Source organism: Penicillium canescens, assembly GCF_028828765.1.
Source record: "Penicillium canescens strain IBT 15451 chromosome Unknown utg000002l_segment0_segment0, whole genome shotgun sequence".
NCBI classification, from domain to species: domain Eukaryota; kingdom Fungi; phylum Ascomycota; class Eurotiomycetes; order Eurotiales; family Aspergillaceae; genus Penicillium; species Penicillium canescens.
The window spans coordinates 2,590,382-2,615,527 of record NW_026703964.1 but is presented as its reverse complement, the minus strand read 5'-3'; the positions used below and the strand labels follow the sequence as shown (position 1 = coordinate 2,615,527).

The window sequence follows — 25,146 nt, the reverse complement described above, 5'->3', positions numbered from 1 at the left end:
TAGCATTAGAAAACAAAAATAGTGCGACTCGAAGAGGCACGCGGTGTGTGCTTGTTTCGAAAGCCGCTTGGAATAGCTGGGGCAAGTCGATCCGCTGTTAATCTCGTGGCATTGCACCACTCTCTGTAGGGTTAGAGTGTATTGCTAGCTTTGGAGGGGGGCATGTGAGGGGCCCCTGCATGATGTTTGGTAGAATGCACAAAGAAAAGAGACATGGAGCCATAAGACGTGCCTATAGCGCTAACGTCTAATATGGGCGCTACATGAAACAGACTATAGCAGTGTTGATTCGTAAGACATGATAATTTTGGTCAATTAAAACTACATATATTTTGATTCATAGCGATACGAGCGGGGACTCACACAGGTTAAAGCCACGAATGCAGGATTTATCAACGAATAACGGGGGACTGGGCGGGCGTTAGCGCCCGCATTCCACGACGTGGTGATGCCCAGGTGGAGTTGTCCACTCAGGATAGTCGTTTAACCGCTGAGAGTGTGATATCCTCTCATCCATGCAGAATAGCACACTGACCGCTAAAAAACACATTATTAGCAGGGGCTGAGTATACCGGTTCAAGACACATCCAGTGTTGGTTTTCTATCGATTTACCGCTGCGGCTGAGTTTCTATCGTCTGGAACCAGCATTCTAGTTAAACAGGATTTTTTTATAATGTGCAATCTATGAAGCTATACACAGTACTATACTAGACAGATAAGAATCATTCTTCCGCGAGAAACGTTATAATCATTCTGAGGAGGCGAAGACTGCGAGAGTTCTCTAAGATCTGCCGGGTATCCTTCTCACTCTAACTACTAGTAGAAAAGGAGATATCGTAACATACAAGAAAGAATAATGAGAAAGAGCAACATTCAAGGAAACTCGTGGCAATACATGTCGTAGATTGAGCAAAATTCATCGGGCAGGGATAAGATGGGGGAAGAAGTAATGTTATATACTCTTGGTCATCTAACCACGGGTATCGCAGAAACAAAGTGAATGTGGAGTCATAAAGAATGAGAGGAGTAAAATACGTAGATAGCATACCAACCCTTTAGTCACAGAGCTTAAATCATGTTAGCCCCATTGAAAGTGACCTCAGCCCCAGTGTCTCGACCACGCTTGAGAGCTTTGGCCAGCATAAGCTCTCGCATCCAATCAATGCGTTGATCGCGGGTCTTGACAGAAAAGTGGTGTGATTTTCCACTGTTCAAAAACAAAGTTTTTCGGTCAATAATAGCGCTACCGTTGGGTGTAGGAATCAAGGAGAACTGAAAGGCCGACGCATTAAGTGGGTTTTCATTTCGTTTGAGGACAGTCTTTTTGAATGCCGCCGTAAGCTTAGACCTCGAGGCAAATGAGGAACAAGCGACTGCATAGTCATCGACATCGATATACTCGAGGGCCTTGGACTCCAGCCGGGCAGATGCTTCATTGTCGTGCATTGCAAGCTGAGTTCCCTTCAGAGTGAAATGGTGATCTTCCCAATCATGACGAATCAATTTGGTGGTCTTGCGCTTCTTCATCCACCCACTGTGTGTCACGTCACCTTCTCCTCGTCTAGTAGAGGGGAACAAGGCGTTGTTGCGGAACTGAGGTGCCCGAGGTGTGTTTTGCAGGTCCTCTGGAGTCTCGATTGGACTCATGGTATACCCCTCCTTGAGAGGGTTCAGGGTGGCAACATCATGAATAGAAGGGTACCGCCGATGACCTTCCGCTTTGCTTGAGGATGGCCGAATGATTGGATCCGCCATAATATATCTTTCGTTTCCGAACCGCATGTTGGGTGGCACTGACTGAGAATCTTCTCGTGCCACTGGACCTATCGGAACGGCAGTCACTGGCACGTCAATATCCGAAAGAGGGGTCTCCGAGCGATAACAAGGATCGCGTCTATAGAAGTCCCCGGGAGACGCGATAGCTCCGCTTGAAAAGGACTGCTGTTCCCCAGGGATAGCGGTCCTGTCATTGAACTGGTTTCTTCTAGACAGAATAGAAGGCGTGACAGTACGCAAAGCCGACATGTTCTCCGTGATGACTGAGCCCTCACTGGAGTCATGCATACTAGGAATTCGGAGTTTCGGCAAGTGACGAAGATGATCAGCCAGCGTAGGTGTAATCTTTGCCGAGTCGGGGGACTTAGATCCAGGGGATGAAAGATGGTCAGTTGGGGGAGTGGCTGGCTGATCAACTGTCTGCAACCGGTCAAGACTTTGGAAGTTCAAGAAGTTTCGCACATTCTCCTGAGGGTCCCTTGGTTGCACTTCTTTCAGTCTTTCTTGCGAAAGCTGGAAAGAGGGGTGTTGAGGCCCCATGAGATCAGAGGATGCGACAAGCGAGGGAGTAACCTGAGACATGGGCGACTTGAGGAGATTTGGTGCCGTCTTAGGGTTTCCTGGGTCACCTGCAACGATGCATCTGGGCCCGAGAGACTCAAGCGGCAGGTCCTGTGCAACAAGTGCAAACCATTTCTGTTGTTTCTGCCATGTTTTGCATGCTTCTCCTTTCTTGCACTTGTGCACCTTTGGCAGACCCTGTTCAATCGCCACGATAGAGACGGAGTCATCAGGAAGAAGGTCATTCCTCTTGCTCACTTCGCTGTCGGATCTTTGACGACGCGGACGAGGCTTCGCGTCGGGTACATATTTCCCGGCAGTCGAGTATGATGTGTGGCCATTTCCTGAAACATAGGACGTATTTGGGGTTGACTCTATGCCACTAGCAACACTTGAATTGCGTGAACGTGCAGAGTGGGTGTCACTGCTCATAGACACACCACCGCCGCGGAGACTATCGATAGAGCTCATCAAGCGGTATCGCTTGCCAAAAGACTTGATTTCGAGCTCCTTGAAGAGGAAATTGTAATCGAGATCCAGGATAATGGAGCCGGAGATGTCATTTTCGAAAAACTTCTCAACAACATCATCCTCAAAATTGAGGCTTTGCAACCATCCCTTCACTTGAAAAGGAGTCCAATCACGAGGTTCAATCTGGATAGGCACGGAAGCTGGCTGAGCAACGTGCGAGGATTGTTGGCGTTGTACAGGTTGCCGGGGCTCAGGGGTTGGTGCTGTTGAGCCGTTTGGAACCGGGGTATCCCGTCTATAGGGGTCGAATTTCGAGGCTCTGTGATGAAACGGGCCGGTTGTACTGATGGGTGTTTCCTGGGCCATCGGAACTACATCCATGGCGGAGTTGGTATCCGACTCGGACGACCGGAACAAATGAGGGCCATTTGGGCCTCTGGTATGTTTTTCATCGAAAAGAAAGTCAAAAGCAGTCAAGCCAGTAGACTCCGGTGTGGTGACAGTGTCTGGTGTAGATGCAGTGGAGATGCTCCCGGTTCCAAACTAGGGATAGATAATGTTAGTTTTTTGACCTTTCACATTATAGATCAACGCTTATATACTCACAGAAGCCACACTTCTCATAGGTGAACTGTTTCTGTAGCGGTTATACTCATATTCATCCTCGAATATTTCTGTCGCCTCCGACCCCGGTCGTGACATGACGGTCCTGGTAGGGAATAAGGGTAACGGCTCCTGCTTTTGGTTCATAAGATAGTTCATGTGGTATGCATACTGGTCCTGTGTTTGTTATTAGCCGGCCGAGTGGGTATACCGGGAGTTTCATCAATAACAAACCATGTTATCACGCCAGGAGCCTAAATGGACTGCTGGCATTAGACAGATGAAGGAATAAAAGAACCAACAGTTGGATAACCAACCCAAAACGTCTCGATAAGACTGGGTGGTATGAGTTAATGAGGGTGGAACCAAATGTTAAAGAACGCTATGATGGGGAAACTTATCATAATTGAGCAGTTCGGGCTTTGGATGATTTATGTACAAGGTAACTCAACTGGGTCTACTCGATGCTCGTCCGTGGGGCTACCAGTAAAAATGCGCGGTAACAGGTGCTTCGGGCGATTTCGTGGATTGGGCGAATTGCAGTTGCAGCTCGGACAGCAACTGGAGACATGGCTCAGCGGTAAGTACACCGCGAGGCGCCCATGATGAGGCATCTGGGTGGTCAGTACGCCAACTTGGAACACTAGCGTAGGAGACAGGTGCCATAAAAATAAAAGTTCATCCGGCAAGACTGGGTCCTTCTCGTGCTCGTTGGGTGAGACGTAATGCAGTCGGCATCGAACCTGCATGAGGGGTTGAGGAAAGCGGGTGATGGCGGTCTGTGAGAGGCTGCTCGTCACGGCGCTACTGCGGTGATGATATTCTTGGCACACTTGCACAGGCTGGTGATCTCTTAATAGCAATCCTGGCGCGTAGGGGGTTTCGGGTTCAAATTTATAAATTGATGGTATTTCCTCGCGCATTCAAGGGGAGGCTGGGGCCAGAAAAATTTTTGATTGGCATTCCAGTGCTTTCGACTTGGAACACTATGAAAGAGGAAAGAGTCCGCAAAAGCTGAGCGCCAAAGACGCAAATGCGTCCCAGATACTGCAGTTAATTTTATTCCAGTATGTACTGAATTAAGTATCCTAAGGAATATTGACCAGGATTTCTTCCGAGTCAGGAAAATGACTCGGGAAGGATTCAAAGTTCCGTTGAGTAGACCGTGTCACTATCACACTGCAGATCCTCCTTCCTTCGGGCTGTCTCACCGAAGCGATTGGTCTTGATATGTGGCTTCCTTACTTTTTGTGAGTCCTTTACTCAACGGTTCTTAATAACAAACATTCCAGTATGTGGCACGGAGAACCATTCATATTTCATGACCGATCGTGGTCGACAGTAAAACTTGAGCTCCATACCATACCAGAATAAATTCGGGAATAGCGTAGTTTGATGATGGGGGTTTGATGCACTGCAGGCGGTAGCTACCGGTGTTCTCGATGTCCAGGGCTTCGGGTCGGCCTTCGTCAAAATCAATATCGACCGAAAGTCCGTCCAGCAGTCTTGACGTAGAACTGGGTTCCCGTGTGCTACTTTTTTCGAGCCCACTGAGATCGGTTCTGGTCCGAGGGCTTATGCACCCAAGTGACGGGCCCCGTAATTCAACATGAATCACACCGCGTGCTCACACAATAAACCAAGTTACTCCCGACTTATAAAGCTTCTGTTGCAAGCTCGACACTATCCGTAGGGCTATAGAACACGATAAAGCGATAAATATTCCACTAATTTAACCGTCAACAAACGTTTAAAAAGTAAATCTGTTATTCTGAGCTTGCGATAATCAATGCATCATATTCATTTCGGGGTAAGAAGTCAGTTGCCTCTGGAAATACTATCCCACTTCTAGTCCGGCATGGATAATAGTTTCTGTGGCGTAAGCAGATTTACAATCGACGAATTCGAAATTTTCATATTGCCCAGTACTTTGCGAAGTGTGATATTCCCCACGTGCCACGGGTGTCCACATCTCAGGATGTAATCTGACTGGAGCAGAAATCTAGCATCTCAAAGCGATACCACAGTATAGCACAGTAGAGATACCCAATATGTTTCCTAGCCACGAAGAGCTTCATGCTATTTCTGCTATTTCCATTCATGCCTCATATCAATGAGAACGTTGTATGGGGCCGGATGTCCTACACTGATAAGGTAGACCTTCCAAACGTTTTGTCGTTCGGCTATTGACTAGTTTTTTTATTTCAGAGCAGACGGTATCAACCGATATTCAGGCTTCGCTCCGTTTGCTTATTTTTTAAGACGTCAATATCAGCCATCAGTATAATCTCTAGCAGTTACCTTGGCGTATATCGGGCGGATCCCTCGTATGTGGAAATGAGCAAGCAGACTCGACCTCGATGGATTCATCACACCCTCGTGCGCAGGGGGCACGTACATGAGGAACAGGTCACATGCAGTTTAACAATCATGGACGGTGTCATGTCAACACTTGATAACGTATTGATTGGGCGGTGCCTCCTGTAGGTGGCCTTGAAATCGGTTTTGGCAACGGTCTTTGCTTTGCGGATGGGATCAGCAACACCCAGACTACAGTTCACCCCTAGTTCTACACTCTTCAGAAAGAGAAAGCTTATGCCACTGTACCTTGGGGAGACACGAGACAGCCCCAGATATGTACATGTAACGATGAAATGAACGTGCAAATCGTAGACAGGTTCCGCCTACGCGACACGCACAGTCTTGATTGCATACAAGTATATACGTACTGGCCGCCGTACACAAGAGCATCCTGGCGGGTCAATTGACCGGCTCTGACTCTAATCTTCTTTTACATTTCCTCTGGCTTTGTATGACCTATCAGTCCATTTTCCGCAGATATCACACATATGGGTAGTTAATAGATCTTGGTCTACGTGCTGTAGTGGCACATGACTGCGGTCAATACTGCCTTTGTTTACAAAGACAGTGACATGATTCAGCTTGGATGGAAGAGTAATTCTCAATCCAATAGCGTCATTGGTGATGTGCCGTGTTCCGTGACCAAAGCCATCACAAATACTTGATTGCCCATTTAGATTTACGTCTATTATTAAGGACAGTAACAATTACGGGTAATCATCCTCAATCCAAATATAGAGGAGCCATTTAGCTGGGAATGAGAATATCCTTCCTAACTCGGAGAATGCATAATAATATCCAAAGGTAGTATCCGGCTTGACTGAATGGAGGATTGAAGGTGCATAGACAGAACCTTGTACAGCTGACATGGCTTACCCCGCACGAATTGATACTAATTATGGCTGTTTGGATTTTCTATTGCTAATTATGGGTACAAGGCTGGACTAATTCCCCTTAACCATGGCTTAAAAGGTTATTATTAGAAGTTTTGAGGATGAATGATGTGTCAAACTTAAACAATTGCCTGCACATCTCAGTCTCAGTAAAAATAAGATTGGTCTGAAGAAAGGCGCTTAAGTGTTGCTAATTAAGAACCTTTTTTGTGAAGTGACCTTATCACAGTCCGAGCGTCAGCCTTGGCGCATTAGTGGCCCCAGCTCTGCACGGCCCGGCCCCACGGTTGGCTGTCATTCAACCGTTCTGCAAAACACAGATGGCACTAAAAGTTAGTCGGCATTAGTGCCAGAGATCACTCAGCAAATGAGAAGCTTGAAAATGAAGCTTGGCATGCAATGACTGCTTCTTGGTCACACTCGAAAACTGCATGTTCTTTTGCTAGCCATTTAGTTCTGGGCTCATTAGCCAATCCTGCCCATCCCTCCTACCATTTGAGGTTAGCTTGTGAATTGAGTGACTCTCAAAGATAGGCTGGCCTCCTATCATCTGCCCGCCGGTGTCAATTACTTTTCCAACAAGCAACCAACAACCCCGCTCCCACAGTAAGCGTTAAAATCAAATCATTCAAGACGCGCTCAAGATGTTGGTTGATTGCGATATGTACGGTGTTATACTGTTTGAACTTTGTAATTAGAATTTCTTGGACCCTCCGATCTCCATTTCAAGCTGATTATAGCAATTCTACTGGCCGAGGGTGACTATGCAGAAAAAAGCAATAATCAACTAAGTTCTCGAGAAAGAGCCTATCAGCGGCGAAATGTGCCGTGTTTGGAGTCGCACTAGGTGGTACATGGAAGTGAGCTGCTCGAGTTGGTGATTTCCCAGTTGGACACTAGCAGGGATAATGTGCAGGTCCACTGTAACTCTCATGGATCATGGGGCACCCTAGTCGTCCTACCAGAGATCACTATCCGCTAGTCGCAGGCGCCACTTGAGGGGATCGACCCTGGTTACCTGTCGTCCGTCACTCTTCGTGCTTACACCCCTGTCAGGTCCCAAATTTAGTCTGGGACCCAGCCAACAACCCGTGTCTCGACACTGATTTGCTCCCGGGGTTGTATTCTCCACCCGATGTTCGCATATTCTTCCGGTTCAAACTAGGCCCGCCTACCGCTTCCAACAAAAAATAGAAGCATGCATGCCATGGCTGCTGATCGTAGCGTAGACTTATAACTTGCCGCATCCGAGATCTCTAGATAAAAGATCTCCCTTGGACCCGTCTCGAAGTGTTTTTTCCAACCTTCATTTCCATCCCTCCTCGTTTACTCCTTAATAGAGTGCATTAGCTGCCGGTTCAGCTTTGCCATTGCGTCTTTTTAGTTGACAAAAAGGTGGCTGGTCCCCCTCATCAACTGTACTATTTCTCTGCCGGCCGCGCCGCCCCCCAATCTTTCCGATCGCTTTGTCATTGATTGACTGTTGTTATTGTTGTTGATACTGGATATCGTGAATTATAAAATCGAAAATGCCCGCCTCAAGGAACGTTGGTATCGCTTCGGCAAGAAACATGGGTTCTTCTTCTGCGGAGAGATCTGTCAATGCACAGCCCTTGGACAAGTCGAATGGACGGATGCACAAAAGGTCTCGCTCTGGTACGAACATTCACACCACAACTGACTGCACTTGATCAGATACATTGCCTGTAACATTGATACTAACAATTTCGAAGGTTGCTTCACCTGCCGCCTACGAAGAAAGAAGTGCGACGAAGGCCACCCCGCTTGCAAAGCTTGCACAAACCTCAATGTCAAGTGTGAATATAAACGACCTGTGTGGTGGGGCACCCCGGAACAAAGAAGACAACAGAAGGAGCGGATAAAGACTAAGATCAAGCAAACCAAGTCGCTGGAGCGAAGTGGATCTCTTCAGGGTACGTCGGCTGTAGTTAAATTGTTTCGATATGACCCCGAAGAGTTTTCTAACTATAAGCTCGACAGATCATATGAACCGAGTTCTCTCATCGGCAAGTCCTGGAGAGCATGAATATCACCATCCTTCTTTTGTCGAGAACTTTGATCCCTCTATTGGAGCGCACTTTTCTACGCCTGGATTCGTTCCTATAACTTATTCCCGTTATACCCCGTATGAGGTGGACGTTAGGACAGAGCGCCAAACCTTTGTCAATGATGTGCCGTTACGACATGACTCTTCAACCTCGACCTTCAATACAATGGGTCCACCACAGCTTCATGCCACGCTTCCAACCTTCCCAGCCGACGACTGGCTTCAAGATGAATGCTTTGACTCTTCAAATCAGTTCTCTGAGGTTGATCCAACCCTGTCTGGTCACAGTGTTGGGCAATCTTATGCCTCTATGCATGCCAATATCCCTGTCGACGACTATGATCGACCGTTACTGGATCATTTCGTGGACAACGTCTTGCGGATGATTTTCCCAATCCTGGAGGTTCATCAACGTGGTTCCGCACGAGCCAGATCCGTACTTCAGTCCCTCGAGACGAATAAATCATACTTTCACTGCTGTCTTAGCGTTGCCGCCATTCACCTTAAGTCAACTACTGGATTGAATGGAGAACAAATCGACCACGATATCATGCGCCACCGTTATGAGGCTATTTCCGAATTGTGTCAAGCACTGAACAAGGACGCCGATCACGAGAAAATTTTGGATGCGACACTTGCCATGATTTTCTTCCACTGCTCGGTTGGTGCGCCCGATGATTATCTTCCTGATATTCCCTGGAACGACCATTTCCAGGCAGTGTCAAACTTGGTCAGCAAACTGGACTTGACAAACAAAGTAATCCCATGTGGTCCTATGTACACGGTACCACCATTCAGTATGTCCCTGACCTCCTGGATTGACATTTTGGGCGCGACAATGCTTGGGAAAACACCGGAGTTTGCCCATTCCTATCGCTCCAAGCACCTCAGTGGAACATCTTCTGGTCTCCGAGAACTAATGGGTTGTGATGACCGCATTATGTACCTGATCTCAGAAATTGCCTGCCTCGAAGCCCTCAAGATTGAGGGCCGTGTCGACAACATCACTGTCTGCACGCATGTGTCTGCTTTGGGTAGTCAGTTGGAATTTACCGAAGATCCTAACCAACCATTGGAAAGTCCCTACTCACCAACTGGTGCAATCCGACCTGAAGCATTGACAAAAGCAATGACTGCCATCTTTCGCATCGCCGCCCGCATCTACCTTTGCAGTCTGGTTCCTGGCGCCGACCGCAATCAAAACAGCACTATGAACCTTGTTGCCGCATTGACAGATACTCTGGCCTACATCCCAACCGGGCCTTTTGGATTTGACCGCTCTCTGGTCTGGCCACTCCTCATTGCTGGTGCATTCTCTACTCCCTCCAGTTCATTCCGTCGGGCACTAGACGATCGAGTGACAGCCCTGGGAGACCTTGCCGACCTTGGAAGCATTGGTCGCATGTACCAATTGATTACCGAATACTGGCGTCTGAGCGATGACCCAGTCAATCCGTATGTCTCTCCGGAAGAGACTGTGGTCGAGACAGGATATCCATATGCGGAGGTGAATCATGATGCTCTTGCTTCGCCTCCTCTTGTGTCCCCTGGGATGCGGGAAATTAAAAGGCAACAAGTTCACTGGCGAGATGTCATGGCCCGAAACAATTGGCGCCATCTTTTGATTTAAATACATGTCAAGAGCCAGTTTCAGATTTTGTTCTCGCAAGTTTAGAGGACGCGTTTTTTTATTCAATGATACCTCCTGGGCTTCTTTGGCAATTGCTCAGGACTGCATACATGCCTCATGGCTGGGCTTTGAAGCGTTGGTGTTCTTTTGAGGTGCTTGGGAATTGTTTTTCGCATTGGGTTGAGCCCTCTGACATTCGCTTTTGTTTTTGATGTCATCTTTTTGTGAACATTTTCCTCATTGGTGTCTTCCTTTGGCGCTACATACATTGAGTTGGATTTATATTGCACAAGATTTCTTTAACTTTCGCTCTACAACATATACCCTCTGGGAAATAGTAAGCGCTTGACTTGTTCCATCCTTCAATCTTCAGTCGTCGATGTGACTTGAGCCCCCGTAGTTTTCAGTAATCTCCTGGAGCGGTTGGCATATGCCTAACTGCTCCTCTTATGGTTTAAATGCTTTTGGTGTTGAAGGCTCACAATTCCTTTACTCGAGGGGATCTAGAATTTTGAAATCTATCTCCGTTTTTAGAGTTTGACATGAGATCGATCAGACTATTTATTAAAAATAAATCTATCATTCTCATTAAATCTGACATGAACAGCTTTCTGAGGCTTGAACTGTTCTCGCGCAGATTCCACGACCCAGCTCCGCCGAGTCCCTCCTGCATTGCCATTATAGGCCTGTTTCATGATGGAGCGCTCGCTGAGAATTCTATCCCACGAGGGCAGAGAAACATTCGGCGGCAAGCGGTCAAAAATAGGTCCCCATCTTTAAGTCGTAGCCATCCGGGTCTCTGAGACAGGGGTTCTCTAGTGTCTGTTGCGCTTTCTGCAGTACACTTGGATCCTGAAACATAGATAATGTTCTGCAGCAGCGCGCTGTGGAGGTGAAGAAGCAACTTAGAATGCAGATATTGGATGAGGTTATGATTGTTCCCTAGAAGGTAGTATCGTCGAGGACATATCTGATGCAGGCAAGCCCCTGCAGAAACTGTGCGTTTGCAGAGTACGCGCTCATTTGCGGTAAGCTAATTGGACAATCATCAGAGGCACTAGTTCCAGCGATTGATGAAACAATTGCAATGTCTTCATGAATATACTCCGCAATATTTTTGCATTCAAGTTGGATGAATCCATGACCATTTATTGGTACCTCGGACTTCCGGTCCAGCATAGAATGTAGAGCCGCCAAAGTCATGAATGGCGCGCGCTCTGAGGGTAGCGAACCAGCAAGCCAAGGCACCATAGAAGGACGGTTGCTGAAGGAACCAAGCCGCCAGTCGACGCCTCAGTCGCGTGGAAGTTATTTTGGGAGAGGAAGGCTGGTGGCACTCTGAATCAGAAGGCGCGCGACAATGCGGTCGTTGTTTTATCCTTGGGGTTAAATAAAGTATGGAAGGCGGTTAACTTTTTTTTGAAATACTGTAGCATCTATTATATAATTACACTTGACCATCCCACCAAGTTGTTGGAATCATCTCCAGTCTTTTTGTTTTCTTTTCTTACTCTTGTTCATTATCAACCAAAGTTCCAACACTTCCATTCACTTTCTGACCGAGCGCTGGCCGCTTTATACGTTCACCGCGACTGTCTCTATTGTTAGGAATCATTTATTGCTCAGCTGTGCTCAGCCCCTTTACAAAGATAGGTGAGTGCACCGAGATTTCTTCGGGGCCAAACATGCGATTGGATTGGCTGCAAGGATGGGGGCTAACTTGGTTTTAGTTTCGACTCGACTTCTCCGTATTGACTGATACCGTCTGGTACGGTACATCTGTTACGGTTCTGTACAATACCGTTCAACATATAGAAAAAGATCGCCTTGGCCCTCCTGAGTTCTTCCTTGTAAGACTTACTTATTCCCCCTCTTCGGCTCAGACCAACATTACTTTGATTCTCATACTCCAACACAGACACATCCTCTTGGCTCTTAAAGCGCGAGTGGACCGCCTGTGCTTGCGTCACACTGCAACCATCCCTCTCAACCGAATTGACCTGCGCCGACCTCTTTACTTTTTTTCCAAATTTGCGGTATCCTGTTGACCAAGATGCCAGCCCCCAAGCCAGAGCTCCAACCACTGAAGACTCCAAAGTCTTTCACATTCCCTTCGGAAATACACAAGGCCTCCAAAACCCTTACTGTCAATGAAATCAAACGCGAAGATGGAAGCGCAACTCCTATCACACCTCCACTGTCATATACCGAGTTCCTCAGCGCTCTTACACCAGTATTCACAAGTCCAGTGAGTGCCGGAGGGTTTCCAAAATTCTCGATGGAAAAAACCGAGCCGTCGCCTATTTCGCAGCCGTCTTCTGCAATAAGTCCCGCGTTCTCCGAGAATTCATTGAAATCGCCAGCCATCTCCCTTCCACCACCCTCACCTTCACCTCGCACTGCTAAGTCCGCTAAAGCGCCGCCTGCGCTAAGACGACTGCGCATTCCTCAATCTCTCAAGGCATTTTCGTCAAAGGATTCCCCGCGAACTGCTACTCCGTGCAGCGCGACTCCATACAGTGCCAGCCCTTATAGTGCGAATCCCTGGAGTACGAGTAGTCTTCGATCACCATTTTCGCCATCAGACTGGAAACTTCGGTATCTTGATGCACCGAGAAGTGCGACCACAAAAGCTGTCAGTGTCCGACAAGTTGTTACCCGCACTGTCACGTACAAACGTACCCCGCTTGATCCCCCGCCCAAGGGGAAGAGACGCAAGACCCAGGAATGTCGAGAGGCTTGATCTGGTATTTCGCCGCCCATTCATGGAGTTTTTGTTCATCATGTTCTGTTTGTTTGAGCTTTTTAGTACATGTGCAATCCATAGCGCTGAATGTTTTGGGGGCTTATTTGATGCCACTCTGAGCGCTTAAGGCCGTACTTGACACTATTAGACAATGGTGCAAAGTACGAGCTGAACCTTGATTATTTGGCTCTAATGTTTTCCTTTTACTTTCTGTTGTGGAAGCTGAATTTCTTACGAGCGTTAAGGAGAGGGGCGAACTGGAGACTTGGAGTTAGTTGGGATTTGCAATTGCGGCGTTATTATTCGGTGATTTGACCAAACTTGTCCAAGGAAACAGAAGCCTGACTGGTACTGTCGGTGTTCACGGGTGGCTTCGGTTTGGGGGAACACGAATTGGGCTCTCATTTTGTCTTAAGTTTCTACATTATGCGTCAAAATTGGTCATTGGACCAACTCGGTAGCATTTACGGCGAATATATCTGGGTCATGCATGTTTGCCTCACTATTATTTTTGCAATTCTATATCCAACATCCAATGCATACGTTCGTAAAGTCTACTAACACACCTTGACCGCTTGATAAGAACAGAGTATAAAATTGAAGCAGCGTCATTTAAACCTTGTACTTTTGCATTCGATGTAGGCCCTTGAGGCTCAGAGCCTCATTGACATACGGTGGGTCAAGACTTTGGGGGCCTGCGCAGTAAGGCTGATTATACCCTGTTCGACTTTATCCTATTAGAAATTGATACATCACCGATAGCGCACCGCAGCTGGGTTTGAGTCACCACGTGTTAGGTCATAGCATGGTAGCTAATGAGAATGCGCGAAAAACCAACAGACGTCCAGCTTCTACGGAGAACGGGTAATAACCCCACTGAGGCTATGCGGGCTTGCAATCTTATCCGGGCAAGGAATCTTTAGTGTGCTATATGTAATTCGGAGAATTTATGATGAGTTACAGAAGAGCCTGACGTACAAATATCTATTTCTTGTGGTCTTCCAGGACTAAAGCCACCATTAAATTCCTAAGTCCCAACGCTACCAGGCTTTCTTATATATGGATTAGAAGCTAGGCCTAAAATTTGGTATTCCATTCCATAATACAAAGAATTATACTTACCTCGAAGACTTTTGTTAGGTATACAGCATTGGTAAACAGTCCTTTGTATAAACGGCCCCCAGATCCTGGCGCCACGAGGGATCTAGATAGCGCTCCAAATACGACAGCCCGCCTCCTAAGCAAACCATAGTATAGTACCAACAGCCAGGGTGAGCTGCTAATGGACTTTGTCCTATTTCGATGCATCTTAGCTCGGTGAGGCGAAGTGCGCCAACTGGTTACTTCCTTTCCGGTGACAGCTTCAAGAACGCCACTGTCTTCCTTATAGCATACAATATACGATGAAGCCTTAGCACCTGACTGTCTCCTGACTCGTAGGATCGGAGTTGCAGGCTAAGCCTATGTACGATTGACATATTACTGCTAATGTTTATCTTGTATGTTTGTAAGGCGTGACCGTTAAGAAAGTATTAGGTATTACTGAACTTTCTCTCGATATACAAACCATGGGATTCACACTGCTGCGCCAATGATACAGGATTCTGGATACCAGGTGAAGACTGATTTGCTTACATTTCGTACACACTTTACTCAGGTCAAGAAGCCTTGCCGAAACCCTTGACGAGACCGGTACCGATTATTTCATTCACGGATAAGGCTCAGGCTTTCTCGTGGGCTCAGATTGGTTAGAAAACACCCCCGCCTCCCATGTGGAGAGTATATTGGCGAGTATGATATGCTCGTGGTTGATGTATTGCCCCTCTATGAGTATGAGCGTACCTGATAGAGCGGTTTCAAAAAAATACCACAATACCAAGAACCCACTTGTATGAAATAAAAAATACGCTATGTAAAACATATGTATTTTCAATCTAAAGAATATGGTGGGTCTGTTAAATGAACAATTCACCTTGCTATTTCTGAATCAACTATTGTCGCAGTCGTATAATCCACCGAGTATGGCCACCTGGCGACCAAAGCGTTGTTGGTTCATATCAAGTGTCCAATCTTTTGTTATATTCTGTACTCCGTATCGATACATACATTTACGCAGCCTTTATCACACGAAGCATTGGAATCACAACATAATCACAAACCTTGGAAGCAGTCCGCTTTTCATAGCGATGAAGGCAGGTGATGAGCTCAGCTGCAACTGACCACTGAGCATGCATAGCAAAGACCTGAATGTTATGCTCAGGGAACCTTGCACCCTGTTTCACGTACGGCATTGCTTCTGGTGGTATCCCTGCAATCTATAAGCGCTTGCGCTATTCCTAGTTCGGACTAGGGTCCGTGTGGGCAGACGATGAGCCCCGTTCTCAACCATGGTTGGGCACACGAACTCCTTGGGACCCGCTGTGGGGTATTCACGTTTAAACCTCGACTGCTCTGTCTGGCGTAAAGTGATGGGAGTACATTGTTGCTTATCCTATCAGGATTCAAAGATGACGCACTTAGTCTTCAAAAGGCAGTAAGTGTCAATAGAATATCTTGTGGCTTGATCAAGGCTGTATAGGTGTGAGTTTCTATTTGAAACTTTCATTGCTCTAAACAAATTACCATATTATCAATAGCGGTATATTACTCTTAGTGCACTCGAACTACTGCTGGCGTCGGAGCAAAACTAATGTGCCACCATGCGCTATCCTTGCACTCACAGTAGTGTGAAGACTCTTTTCTTAGATGCCTAACCCAGGCTACATATGTGTTGGGGTGGGTGGATACTCCAGCCAATGACAACAACAGAATAGCCGCTGTGGCTGTTTGTACGTCAGGCTTGCTGGTCTCTTTATAGTCATCTGGGATACTTGGAAGCCCCAAGCACGCTGACTAAATATTGGATGCTTGCTAGGATTTTCCTATTCTAATTTTATCTTGTAGCGTGTGGGTTTTAGCTTAAACCTGAAAGGTTATTTTTGGAACTAGGATGTCGGGACATCAATTACACATGGATATATATGGAAATCAACCATCTCTCGCTCCAAACCAAAAGAATGGGCCCTTCAATTGGCATGATGGAGGCCCTTTGCTTCACAACCGGTTTGCGCCAATACAACAGGGCTATCCATCTTCGGTGCATTATTCCATACGTGCGACAACGGCAAAAGCTGATCAAGTTTTAAGTTCTTGTAAATTCACCGTTCCATTTGTTTTTAGCATTTCGTCTCGCTCTGTGCGCCAATCATCACCACTTATTTCATATCGTCTCGAACTTGGATCAGCCAAAGGCGTCACGCGCCTGCATACACCACATCTTCCATTGACGTTTTTCGCAACTGAGGTCCCTTTCTTTGTCCCAAGTGGCCAATACTAAGATCCACCGTTCTAAGAATAGAGTATCCTGGAGCTCTTATGCTACCCTCCTGCTATGTGGAGAATTACCTGGCGCACATCTACCGGAGTTCGCCCAATAGGTAACGATATACATCCTATCTGCAGCTTGCTTCAATCAACGTATGTCTTACATTGGCCCAAGAAGACTCGTTATGGCGGTTAATGCTTCACGTCGAGGTTTATGGTGCTATTCTTAGCAATAAAGGATTTTCGGCTGCATATTCTCTGCCTTATGGCCCCGTTCCCGCAGCTTGAACAACGATATGTGCTGCCGTTCTTCTTGATTCGACTAATCATGACGTCCAACTAAGAATAGACAGCATCTGCCTGTCTACTAGCCTCCTGTTCCCCTCATCAGAGAGGGTCTTTTGCCGCCGGTCTCACTGTTTGCGAAGTTCAATGATCAAACTACAGGTGTTCGGGGCTCGGGATACGTGACAGAACTGCAAGCACGGGACTATCACTTACAGAGGTGTGCCTTTCATCTACTTTTCCTCTTCTAAATATACATTTGGTACGTATTTCCCCTCCCTGAGAGTTGCTTTTTGATGGTTTTGTATCATACAGTATGATACCTATCCCTTTTCTTGACTTGGATGAAGCCCTGACTGTTAAGAACCTTGCAGTCACGATCATGCATGATCTTCTGGCGCTAGATCAGAGCATGATACAACGATGATATGGGCTTGTTCCCCGGGCAAAGACACAACTAATCAGTTAAACATCTCCAGGAAGACTACATATCGGCATTCATGGGCTTGATATGATCATGTAAGGCTTATTGACAATTCAATTGCTGCTGTTACGCTAGCACGCAAATTAACAGTGCTCTAGTCATCCAACCTCGCGATCTATACAGAGCAGTTCATACGTCATGCATTTGCAGTATAAGATGCAAATGCTATAATTTTAATGGGATCATGCAGGGATTCAAAAACCAACAAGGGCCTTCAATTGGTGGGATAAAAATAGACAAAGTGCCCTTGATGCATGAGTGCGGGGTCTATCACAATCGCCGCGACTACTTCCTCCCACGGGCCGCAAACCGTGATCTATTTTTGATGTTATCATGGTCCTTTGAGGCATTTACGTGGAAGGTCTTACTTGATTTCCCGGGACATAAAACGCTGGGACCCCAAAGACCAACTGCTCTGAAAGAGTTGACTGTGAATGACTATAGGCTGGAGCAGGTGGCTTTTCTAAATTTAGAGGTGGGGGACATAAACGCTGGTGATGCGATTGTCTGTTACATGCCCCTGTAGCAGCTCAACGAATTAAAGTGGCCAGGTGAGGTCCTCCTGTCGGAATCGGTTAGACTAATTCGTACACAAAAGGAAATGTAGAATAGAGTAGAGGGCACATAGGGAGGGATTTCCAAAATCCCGTGATCGACCCGCCTAACGCCCTCCCTCCCTCCTCCAGGTGCAATTTCACTCCCATCCCACTCAGATCGACCATTACTGTTTGGTCCGTCCTCCCCTATCCTGAGCCGTGCGTCATCTTAGCACGCTTCGAGTATACCGAATCCACCCCGTGCGCCCCTTACCTCCGAACTAAGGGTTTTGTTCCGCCCTCGACCACAGCCATGGCTCAGGCATCCCCCACCTTCACACCAGACTGTGAATTCACCGAACTCGAAACCCCGCGCGGGCCTAGGGGTGGAAGCTTATCGATATCTGCCTTGGCCCGGTTCGAATTCGAGGCGGGCAAAGGAAACGACGGCACTAAGATCCTGATGATCGAGTGGGAGGACGATGATCTCACTCGATCGTCTGTTGAAGGATCGTGGCATGTATCCTGGGCTGGAAAGACATCTGTATTGCCCGCCGATGAACGGCCGAGTGATAGCTTACGGCGCTTTTACTTCTTGCTTCCGCCGCATGCCACCATCCCTCCTGTCGTCACCCTTTCATACGAGCCGCGGTCTGCGCCTTCAGAGGCAAATGACACCACCGTCCCTCCACCTTCGAAGGCACGGGAAGCTCTTCAGCTCAATCCCCTCCCCGCCATATTTCCTCCTGAGTTGGGTGCCACAGGCCGTGCAGCGGGCAAGAAGGGCGTGTTGCACACAATTTGGGGAAAGAAAAGACTCCGCGTTCTTGAGAAAGAGATCGCTGCTGAATCTCAGAATAATGTAGAAGGAATTGCTCTGCACATGGCCATTCAAGAGAAGGAGTGGATTGAGGATAACTTCGGCGTAATTCCGCGAGCTGGTGACGGCCTCGGCAGCAGCCACGATTCCTCGAATTCGTCCTCTGTGTATCCCGCAACTCCTGTGTCACCTATCAGCGGAAGGAAGCTGTCCGACAAGCTCAAAGGACTGAAGCTGCAAACTAGTGAGAAGGAATTGTCGACGAATGGTGGTATGTATATCTTGTCCGTGGTGTTACTGCGCTCGGTTTACAGGCTAACAATATAACCAGGCTCACCTCCAGATACTGCCCATCTCCTGTCGCCCCAGTCGCCTGATGTTGCCGTTTCTTCGTTCAGCTCCTTCCGCAAGAACATCCATTCCATGCCGACGCCAGTCACCAATCCCACTTCAACTCCAATGTCAACTAACAACCCCTCGGCCCCCGAATCACTTAGGCCTGTAGCTCTCTTCCCCCCAGAAGATATACAGGAAGCCCAGCAAAACAGTGGACCCACCGGATTCGCAGCCATGGGCAGCGCGCTCACCCACGTCCCGAGCAACGACAGCGACGAGCTGTTCGCAAAGGCCCTGAGCCCGCGCTCACCGGATCTTCCCCGGAGCCCATTCTCGTTTACTTGAATTTTTTGAGTTTCTTTTGCATAAACACACACCATCTTTCACGACTTTGCGCAATGATTCCCCCTCTGCGGTGCCATGACATGTCTGTCTATGATCATTTACCATACCAACTAACATTACATTCGTCCATGCCTCCTATTCTACGCTGTCAAAGCTTTGTCAACATTTGATACATCACGGACCCATATCATGCCTCATTCCTGCATTTTCATCTGCTATCTTTTGTATGAAGCTGCCATACCATATCTATGGGACATATGTACATAGACAAGAATCGAAATTCCCACGACCCCTTCAATAAGAACAGGCGTGTTTTCGATAGATATTTCTCTCCTGCGATAGCAAATCCCGTATCTGTGTAGGCTACCAAGCAAATAAATCCTAAAGCAAGCCCAAACACAAGACCAAGCGAAAGCCAGCGCGCAACTCCCTTTCTTCCTCAACCACAAACCACTATCCCAGGGACAGACAACGAAACGAAGCGAAATGAAACGAAACGAAACGTAAACGACAACCCATCAACCGGAATCAATTACTCTTCTTCCGTTGGCTACCCTGACGACCAGGCTTAGCAGGAGTAGCAGTGGAAGCCCCCGAAGCGGAAGCCGAAGCAGCCGAATCAACATGCTCCTTCTCACCCTTCTTCCCAGAGCCAAGCGACTCGAACTCCTGCTGATCCTTGCGCTCCGCATACCACTGACCAGCCTGCAGAACGAGGATACCGACTAGCACAAGGGCAAGGATGGTGTTGGAGGCAGAAAGGACCTTAAGCGAGTCCTCGCGGCCAAGAATCTGGTCCTTCTCGTCCGCGGTGGTCGCCAGCTCGGCACCGTACTGGCCAGCCGAGGCGAGGCGCAGACCCTTGACGATGTTGGCGATGTAGACGGTGATGCCGCACATGTAGAGGACTAGGGAAGCGCCGTCGAAGAGCATGTTTGATTCGGAGGGTTTGTAGAGCTTTGTTAGGAGGCCTGCGAGCCCGAGGAAGATTACGATGTGCAGAATGCGTGGGATGAGCGGGGGCGAGGCGTGCAGGAAGCGGAGGTGCGCCTCCAGGTAGTCATAGTGGGCGGCTGGGGTGGTGATTGTTGACCAGAGGATTGGGTAGTCGTATGGGAAGAGGGAGAAGATAATGCCCAGGAAGAAACAGGTTGCTGGTGGGTTTGTTAGTTGGTGATTTTGCGGTCCCGTGGCCTTTCTAGGTTTGGGTACGGTTCTCGAAAGGACTTGAGAGAAGGGACTTACGGCAGACGATGAGGAAGGTCGCGAACGACCCGCTTTTGAAGGCCATTGTGGTAGAGGGAAATAGGGAGGGTGAGGAGGAAAGAGAGAAACGTGGAGAGACAAGGGGAGAAGTCAATCGATCGGGAGATGCCAAGGCGGGAGATAAGCAGCTCCGGGGGACATTTAAAGCGAGAGATTAGAAATTGACCGATTTGTATTGAAAATTGGTAGAAATGTGAAGTAAAATATAGTACAGTAAACGCCTTTGACTAAATAATGCGAGTGGTATCTTCCATATCCCGTAAATGCAAATATACATAACCATCACCGCTGGTACCGAGGCAACGACTCGTCCGCGTGCGCCGTCCCGCCAACCAATTGATCATCCTCGTCGAAGACCGGTGCACTTGGCCCAGCGCTGGTCTCCTCGGGTTCATCTTGAGGCGCGCTTGCTTGCTCCTGAAGTCGGTGACGTTCAAGCTCTTGCTTGTCGTCGCCAGACACACGTGGCTCCCCGGGCCCGGCAGGAGTGCCGTTTGGCACGACGGTCTGCAGCGACTCCGCCGACCGCACCGTATGCGGCTGCCCGGTTGTGTCTGGAGACGGGAGGTGCTGGTAGTCTTGGAGATGATGATCATCCGGCAAAACTGGCGCGGTCGGAACATCCATTTGGGAGTTAGACGGCCCTGCCTCAGCTTCGTCTGGCGGTTGACTGGGTAAGAGGGCTTCCTCGTGGCGTCTTACACGTGTTTTCTCATCCACGGGCTCTTCCACCTCTGGATGCGCAACCATGGGGTCCATTGGCTGGAACTGTTCAGGGTATTCTTCTGGATGCTCTGCCCAGTGCAGCTCGTCAGGGAAGTACTCCTCATGAGACCCGTATTCGCCTTGTGGATTAGGCAATGGGCTTGCTTCAGGCCACTCCTCCCCATCAACAGGATTAACGAGCATCGCAGATGCCGCAGGCGCAGGTTGTGGCGTAGGTTGTGACGTTGTCGATTCGGCGGCCGTGGACGAGGTACGTTTCACAGCCTTCCGTCGTTGCGAGTCACGAGTGCCAACGACAACTTCGAACGCCACTGAGATAACCCCTTTTTCACGACGGATTGCATCCGTGTCCATGATGTTACCGGCCCAGTTGGTAGTAACGTTGTTCGCATCGGCTGGATTGAGAACCTGCCCACTGGGCGAGAAAGTAGTTCCACCTGATACCATGTTGAAACGCGGGATGAAACGATCAGGGGAAGTGGTTTTGCCTCGCAGGTCCGTTACAACCTCCACATAGTAACGAAAATTGATCATGGCTCCCGGTACGCGCGTGATGGTTGGAAACGCATCCTCGGGTATTCTGATGGAAGTTTTTACAATAGCAGTCATTGTGCTCGGATCAACGATCAGCGGAGCAAATGTCTGCGAAAGGTCTTTGCGAAAAGTGCTGCTGGTTCGACTCGTCCCCAAGGTGAGTCCTCCAAGCCCAGTGCGTGAACGAGGATAGCAGTCTTCGTAGACCGGCTTTTTTCCAGCTGCTGTTGAACCGACAGGTATTGCCGGATGAAGATCAATGCGACCTTGTCGATAGAGAGTAACCATAATTCCGTGCGCACTGCGTACTTGTTTACAATGGTTGATAGTGACCGTAATGGGTAGACTATCGCCCGGGAGCACGCCAGCGCGCGAGAGCTCAGCCTTTGCTGTGATGGTTTTATCGGTAACGGAAGGAGTCGCGCTGCGACCTTCGCTATTTTGTCCACTGGTGCTGGCAGATGAGCTAGGGTCACTGACGACCTGGAAGCTCTGGCTGCTGTTGCTCGGTCGACTGGACGAGCTCACATTGCTTGGTGAAGGGCTTAATGGTGGTCTCCCATCTACCGAGGGTGTCGCGCCACTAATAGGGGTATCAACTGAGGATGTGTCGGGTCCTGCAGTTGCGTCGGAACCCGTTGATTTTGCTTTTGCGAGCGATTTTGAACGCTTTGAGATCGGCTCCAATGTGACTATTCGAGCTTTTGGCGCTGGGAATGTGGCAATGTCGATATTTTCTAGAAGATTGACCCGTCGTCGGCAGGTGAGTGTAGGGTTCATGGTGGTCGGTCGGGTGAGGGTGGAGGTAAGTGAGTAGCCGATAATGCCGCGTTCGAACTGCATACGCCTTTGTTAGTTGTTGAATGGAATTCTCGCATGAAGAAACGCACATTGATGCTGCTAGGAAGCGCATAGGGTGGGAGCCCCATTTCAAAGCGAAATTTGTAGATTCCCTCCTTCAGTCGTCCATCGCCACAAAGAACAACCTCATCCTCGAACAAGCTCGCTAGCCCATTACCCATATATTCTGCGCCGCGTCGGCCCCGCCCTGGTCCTAAGAAGCCCAAGTCGGGGGTTGCTTCTCCAGCCGGTGTCGCATTCTTGAACACCTTCACATAACCATGGAGGCATACGACGATATGTGTAATGCGAACGGGACGGACGACAGTCACGACGACGGTGCCTTTGATGACATCGCCGGGGAAGTATGAGCGCCATGGGTCGTCAGGATCGATATAGAAGTCGGTGATACCGCGGTTCCGTTGGCCGAGCGGGGAGCGAAACTTGGATAGGAGGGAGTTGCGATTCCGACTGGGCGGCAACGAAGGTTGAGTGGGATGGTTGGCGGACATGACACACGGCCGTTGTTACTGCATCTATACAAGACAACGTGGCAGGGACGAGAAACTAGGAAGGAAAGACTGAGACAACGTTGGCGACCGAAGTGACCAGACACGCCGCCAGTCTTTGGGCAGCAGGAGGACGACGGGGATGGTCGGACAGGCAGTGAGCAGCTCAAGCTACGTCAGGAACTCCGATCGAGCCAAACGAGAAGTCGTTGACGTCGGGGATCTGGGGATCTGGGGATCAGGACCAGTGTACTGGAAACAGTCTGGTTCCAAACGTGCAAGGAATGTGTTCTCCACACAAGCAAGAGATTCCCCGGGTCCAAAGAGAGGAATGGGGAGTATCAAGGGTCACTGCACCGCATTGTTTCTGGTATCAAAGCGAGAATCACCTGTACCCCCGCCAGGAACGTATCGGTGCGGGAACTGGGTCCAGTGGCGCGAGATAAGTTTCGGAAATGCGGGAGGAATGACAGCACAGGGACCAATAGCGACAATGGCTGAATGCTGGGGGGCGCGGAGTCGAGAGTCCAGAACCCGAGGGCGCGCGACTTGGGGGGTGAAGAAGAGCCGGGGGAATGTAGGACTGGAGAGGAACGAGGAACGAGGAGGCGAAGAGGAAGAGAGCCGGAGAGAACAAAGTTAAAAATGAGAACAGAGAAGGCAGAGGAGTAGACAGAGAAGAGAGGGAGAGAAGAGAGAGTCAGGTTGCGATAAGCCGGAGCGGAGATGGATTCGATTCGCGTGTCGCACGGTCAAGCTTCTCTTGGTGGCTCAACTAGTTCCCCTTTTCTGGGCATTTCCGAGGATTATCACCTTGTAACGAGTCAAACTTCTTTTATTTCTCTGCGCTAAGCAATCCTAAGCTTTTTAAACGGATGCGCCGAATTATTTCATAGTTCTCGTAGACCCTCTCCGTCCACGTACTCGTCTCCATAGCATTCTCGCAACACTTCCTCCACCATTTGTCTGTCCCCGCCTGCTAACTTGCGCAAATACTCCTCTAGCACGTAGATGTTGTCTGTCCACTTCAGTGCATCCTGCCGGAACCCCGCTAGCTCTGCTTGGACCTGCTTGACACTCTTGACGCCGAGCGAGTCAAGGGTCCCGGTGAGTTGGGCTTCTATAGTTCGTACCCGATCCGCGGCCATCTGAAGTCCGGCCTTCTGGAGTATGAGGGACTCCCTCTTTTCCCTCGTCTTCGGGTTCTTCCTCTCGACGGGCTGTCTCATCGGCCAGGGCCGCCATCATCTCGGTGCAGGACTTCCGAGATTTCTCCACTTCCGCGCTCACCCGGGCCAAGTGGCGCTCTTGTTCGTGCTTTTCGTCACTGGCGAAGCTCCAGTACCAGTTGCCGCTGCCGATCTTTTCGACTCGTAGTCGGTTCTCATCGGTTAGCGCCTGAATGTACTCCTTGACTTGGATCCCATTGATGGATGCCACCGAGGGTAGCGTCTTCTCTAGATCCTTGAGCGTGTGACAGGTTCCAGTGGCGCGAAGGTGAGTCAGAATGAGATGCTGTCTAGCGCTTTTGGATAGTTTGGGTGGCTTGGGGTGCAACAAGACGCGTCAGTAGTTTCTTTTGAACGACCTCTGTCATCCTTTGAAAACGTCTGAAGCCACGTACCATGATGCCTTTGATGCTTTTTTAAGCGAGATACCCCAGAAAGCTTGTGTCGTCAGCCTTCCCTGATCTGGTCAAGAGTGGGACAGTTAAGCATTGGTGGAGAGGTCAAGTCAGGGAAGTGCCCGTGTGCCACACCACCACACAAGCTCATGTTTTCAAGGATACAGACCTGCTTAATCTCTGAAACAGACAGGTGTTATATATTAATTAAATGCTTTAGTCGCTTGTTAACTTTATTCAACCCTGTTCAGGTGGTACTAATAATAGTCTGTACTTTGTCTAAAACGCTGTGATTTGACGCCTCAATATCAAGCCTCGACGAATCTAATCCAGGAAATTCCTGGAAGATCCTAGCAGGGTGAAGGCGT

General features: G+C 48.7%; 8 protein-coding genes across 8 annotated transcripts; 3 read left to right on the top strand and 5 right to left on the bottom strand.

Annotated features, from left to right (window-relative positions):
• Positions 1 to 1,069: 1,069 nt before the first annotated feature.
• Positions 1,070 to 3,649, bottom strand: N7446_002189 (SAM and PH domain-containing protein; the record flags this gene model as incomplete). The annotated part of the gene is made up of 3 exons (XM_058510938.1): positions 1,070 to 3,352; positions 3,416 to 3,589; positions 3,647 to 3,649. The coding sequence occupies 3 exons, from the start codon at positions 3,647 to 3,649 to the stop codon at positions 1,070 to 1,072; spliced, it is 2,460 nt and encodes an 819-aa protein (XP_058376474.1).
• Positions 3,650 to 8,195: 4,546 nt separating this feature from the next.
• Positions 8,196 to 10,364, top strand: N7446_002188 (Zn(II)2Cys6 transcription factor; the record flags this gene model as incomplete). The annotated part of the gene is made up of 3 exons (XM_058510937.1): positions 8,196 to 8,322; positions 8,400 to 8,600; positions 8,668 to 10,364. 3 exons carry the CDS (start codon positions 8,196 to 8,198, stop codon positions 10,362 to 10,364), a joined length of 2,025 nt encoding a protein of 674 aa, XP_058376473.1.
• Positions 10,365 to 12,417: 2,053 nt separating this feature from the next.
• Positions 12,418 to 13,107, top strand: N7446_002187 (uncharacterized protein; the record flags this gene model as incomplete). The annotated part of the gene is made up of 1 exon (XM_058510936.1): positions 12,418 to 13,107. One exon carries the CDS (start codon positions 12,418 to 12,420, stop codon positions 13,105 to 13,107), a length of 690 nt encoding a protein of 229 aa, XP_058376472.1.
• A 2,111-nt stretch (positions 13,108 to 15,218) lies between these two features.
• On the bottom strand, positions 15,219 to 15,401 carry N7446_002186 (uncharacterized protein; the record flags this gene model as incomplete). The annotated part of the gene is made up of 1 exon (XM_058510935.1): positions 15,219 to 15,401. The coding sequence occupies one exon, from the start codon at positions 15,399 to 15,401 to the stop codon at positions 15,219 to 15,221; it is 183 nt and encodes a 60-aa protein (XP_058376471.1).
• A 2,690-nt stretch (positions 15,402 to 18,091) lies between these two features.
• On the top strand, positions 18,092 to 19,279 carry N7446_002185 (uncharacterized protein; the record flags this gene model as incomplete). Its single annotated transcript, XM_058510934.1, has 2 exons — positions 18,092 to 18,869; positions 18,930 to 19,279. The coding sequence occupies 2 exons, from the start codon at positions 18,092 to 18,094 to the stop codon at positions 19,277 to 19,279; spliced, it is 1,128 nt and encodes a 375-aa protein (XP_058376470.1).
• A 119-nt stretch (positions 19,280 to 19,398) lies between these two features.
• Positions 19,399 to 20,708, bottom strand: N7446_002184 (putative secretory component protein shr3). The gene is made up of 2 exons (XM_058510933.1): positions 20,525 to 20,708; positions 19,399 to 20,433 (listed from the first exon to the last, which is right to left on the bottom strand). Exons 1-2 carry the CDS (start codon positions 20,568 to 20,570, stop codon positions 19,808 to 19,810), a joined length of 672 nt encoding a protein of 223 aa, XP_058376469.1. The 5' UTR covers positions 20,571 to 20,708; the 3' UTR covers positions 19,399 to 19,807.
• A 119-nt stretch (positions 20,709 to 20,827) lies between these two features.
• Positions 20,828 to 23,157, bottom strand: rim8 (pH response protein PalF; the record flags this gene model as incomplete). Its single annotated transcript, XM_058510932.1, has 2 exons — positions 20,828 to 22,642; positions 22,696 to 23,157. The coding sequence occupies 2 exons, from the start codon at positions 23,155 to 23,157 to the stop codon at positions 20,828 to 20,830; spliced, it is 2,277 nt and encodes a 758-aa protein (XP_058376468.1).
• An 887-nt stretch (positions 23,158 to 24,044) lies between these two features.
• Positions 24,045 to 24,781, bottom strand: N7446_002182 (putative GAJ protein; the record flags this gene model as incomplete). Its single annotated transcript, XM_058510931.1, has 3 exons — positions 24,045 to 24,211; positions 24,288 to 24,699; positions 24,779 to 24,781. The coding sequence occupies 3 exons, from the start codon at positions 24,779 to 24,781 to the stop codon at positions 24,045 to 24,047; spliced, it is 582 nt and encodes a 193-aa protein (XP_058376467.1).
• Positions 24,782 to 25,146: the final 365 nt, after the last annotated feature.

Coding starts and splice junctions, on each gene's coding strand:
- N7446_002184 (XM_058510933.1), bottom strand. CDS start 20,570: ATGGCCTTCAAAAGCGGGTCGTTCGCGACCTTCCTCATCGTCTGCC. Junction 20,434..20,524: donor GACCTTCCTCATCGTCTGCC/GTAAGTCCCTTC, acceptor CAAACCCACCAG/CAACCTGTTTCTTCCTGGGC.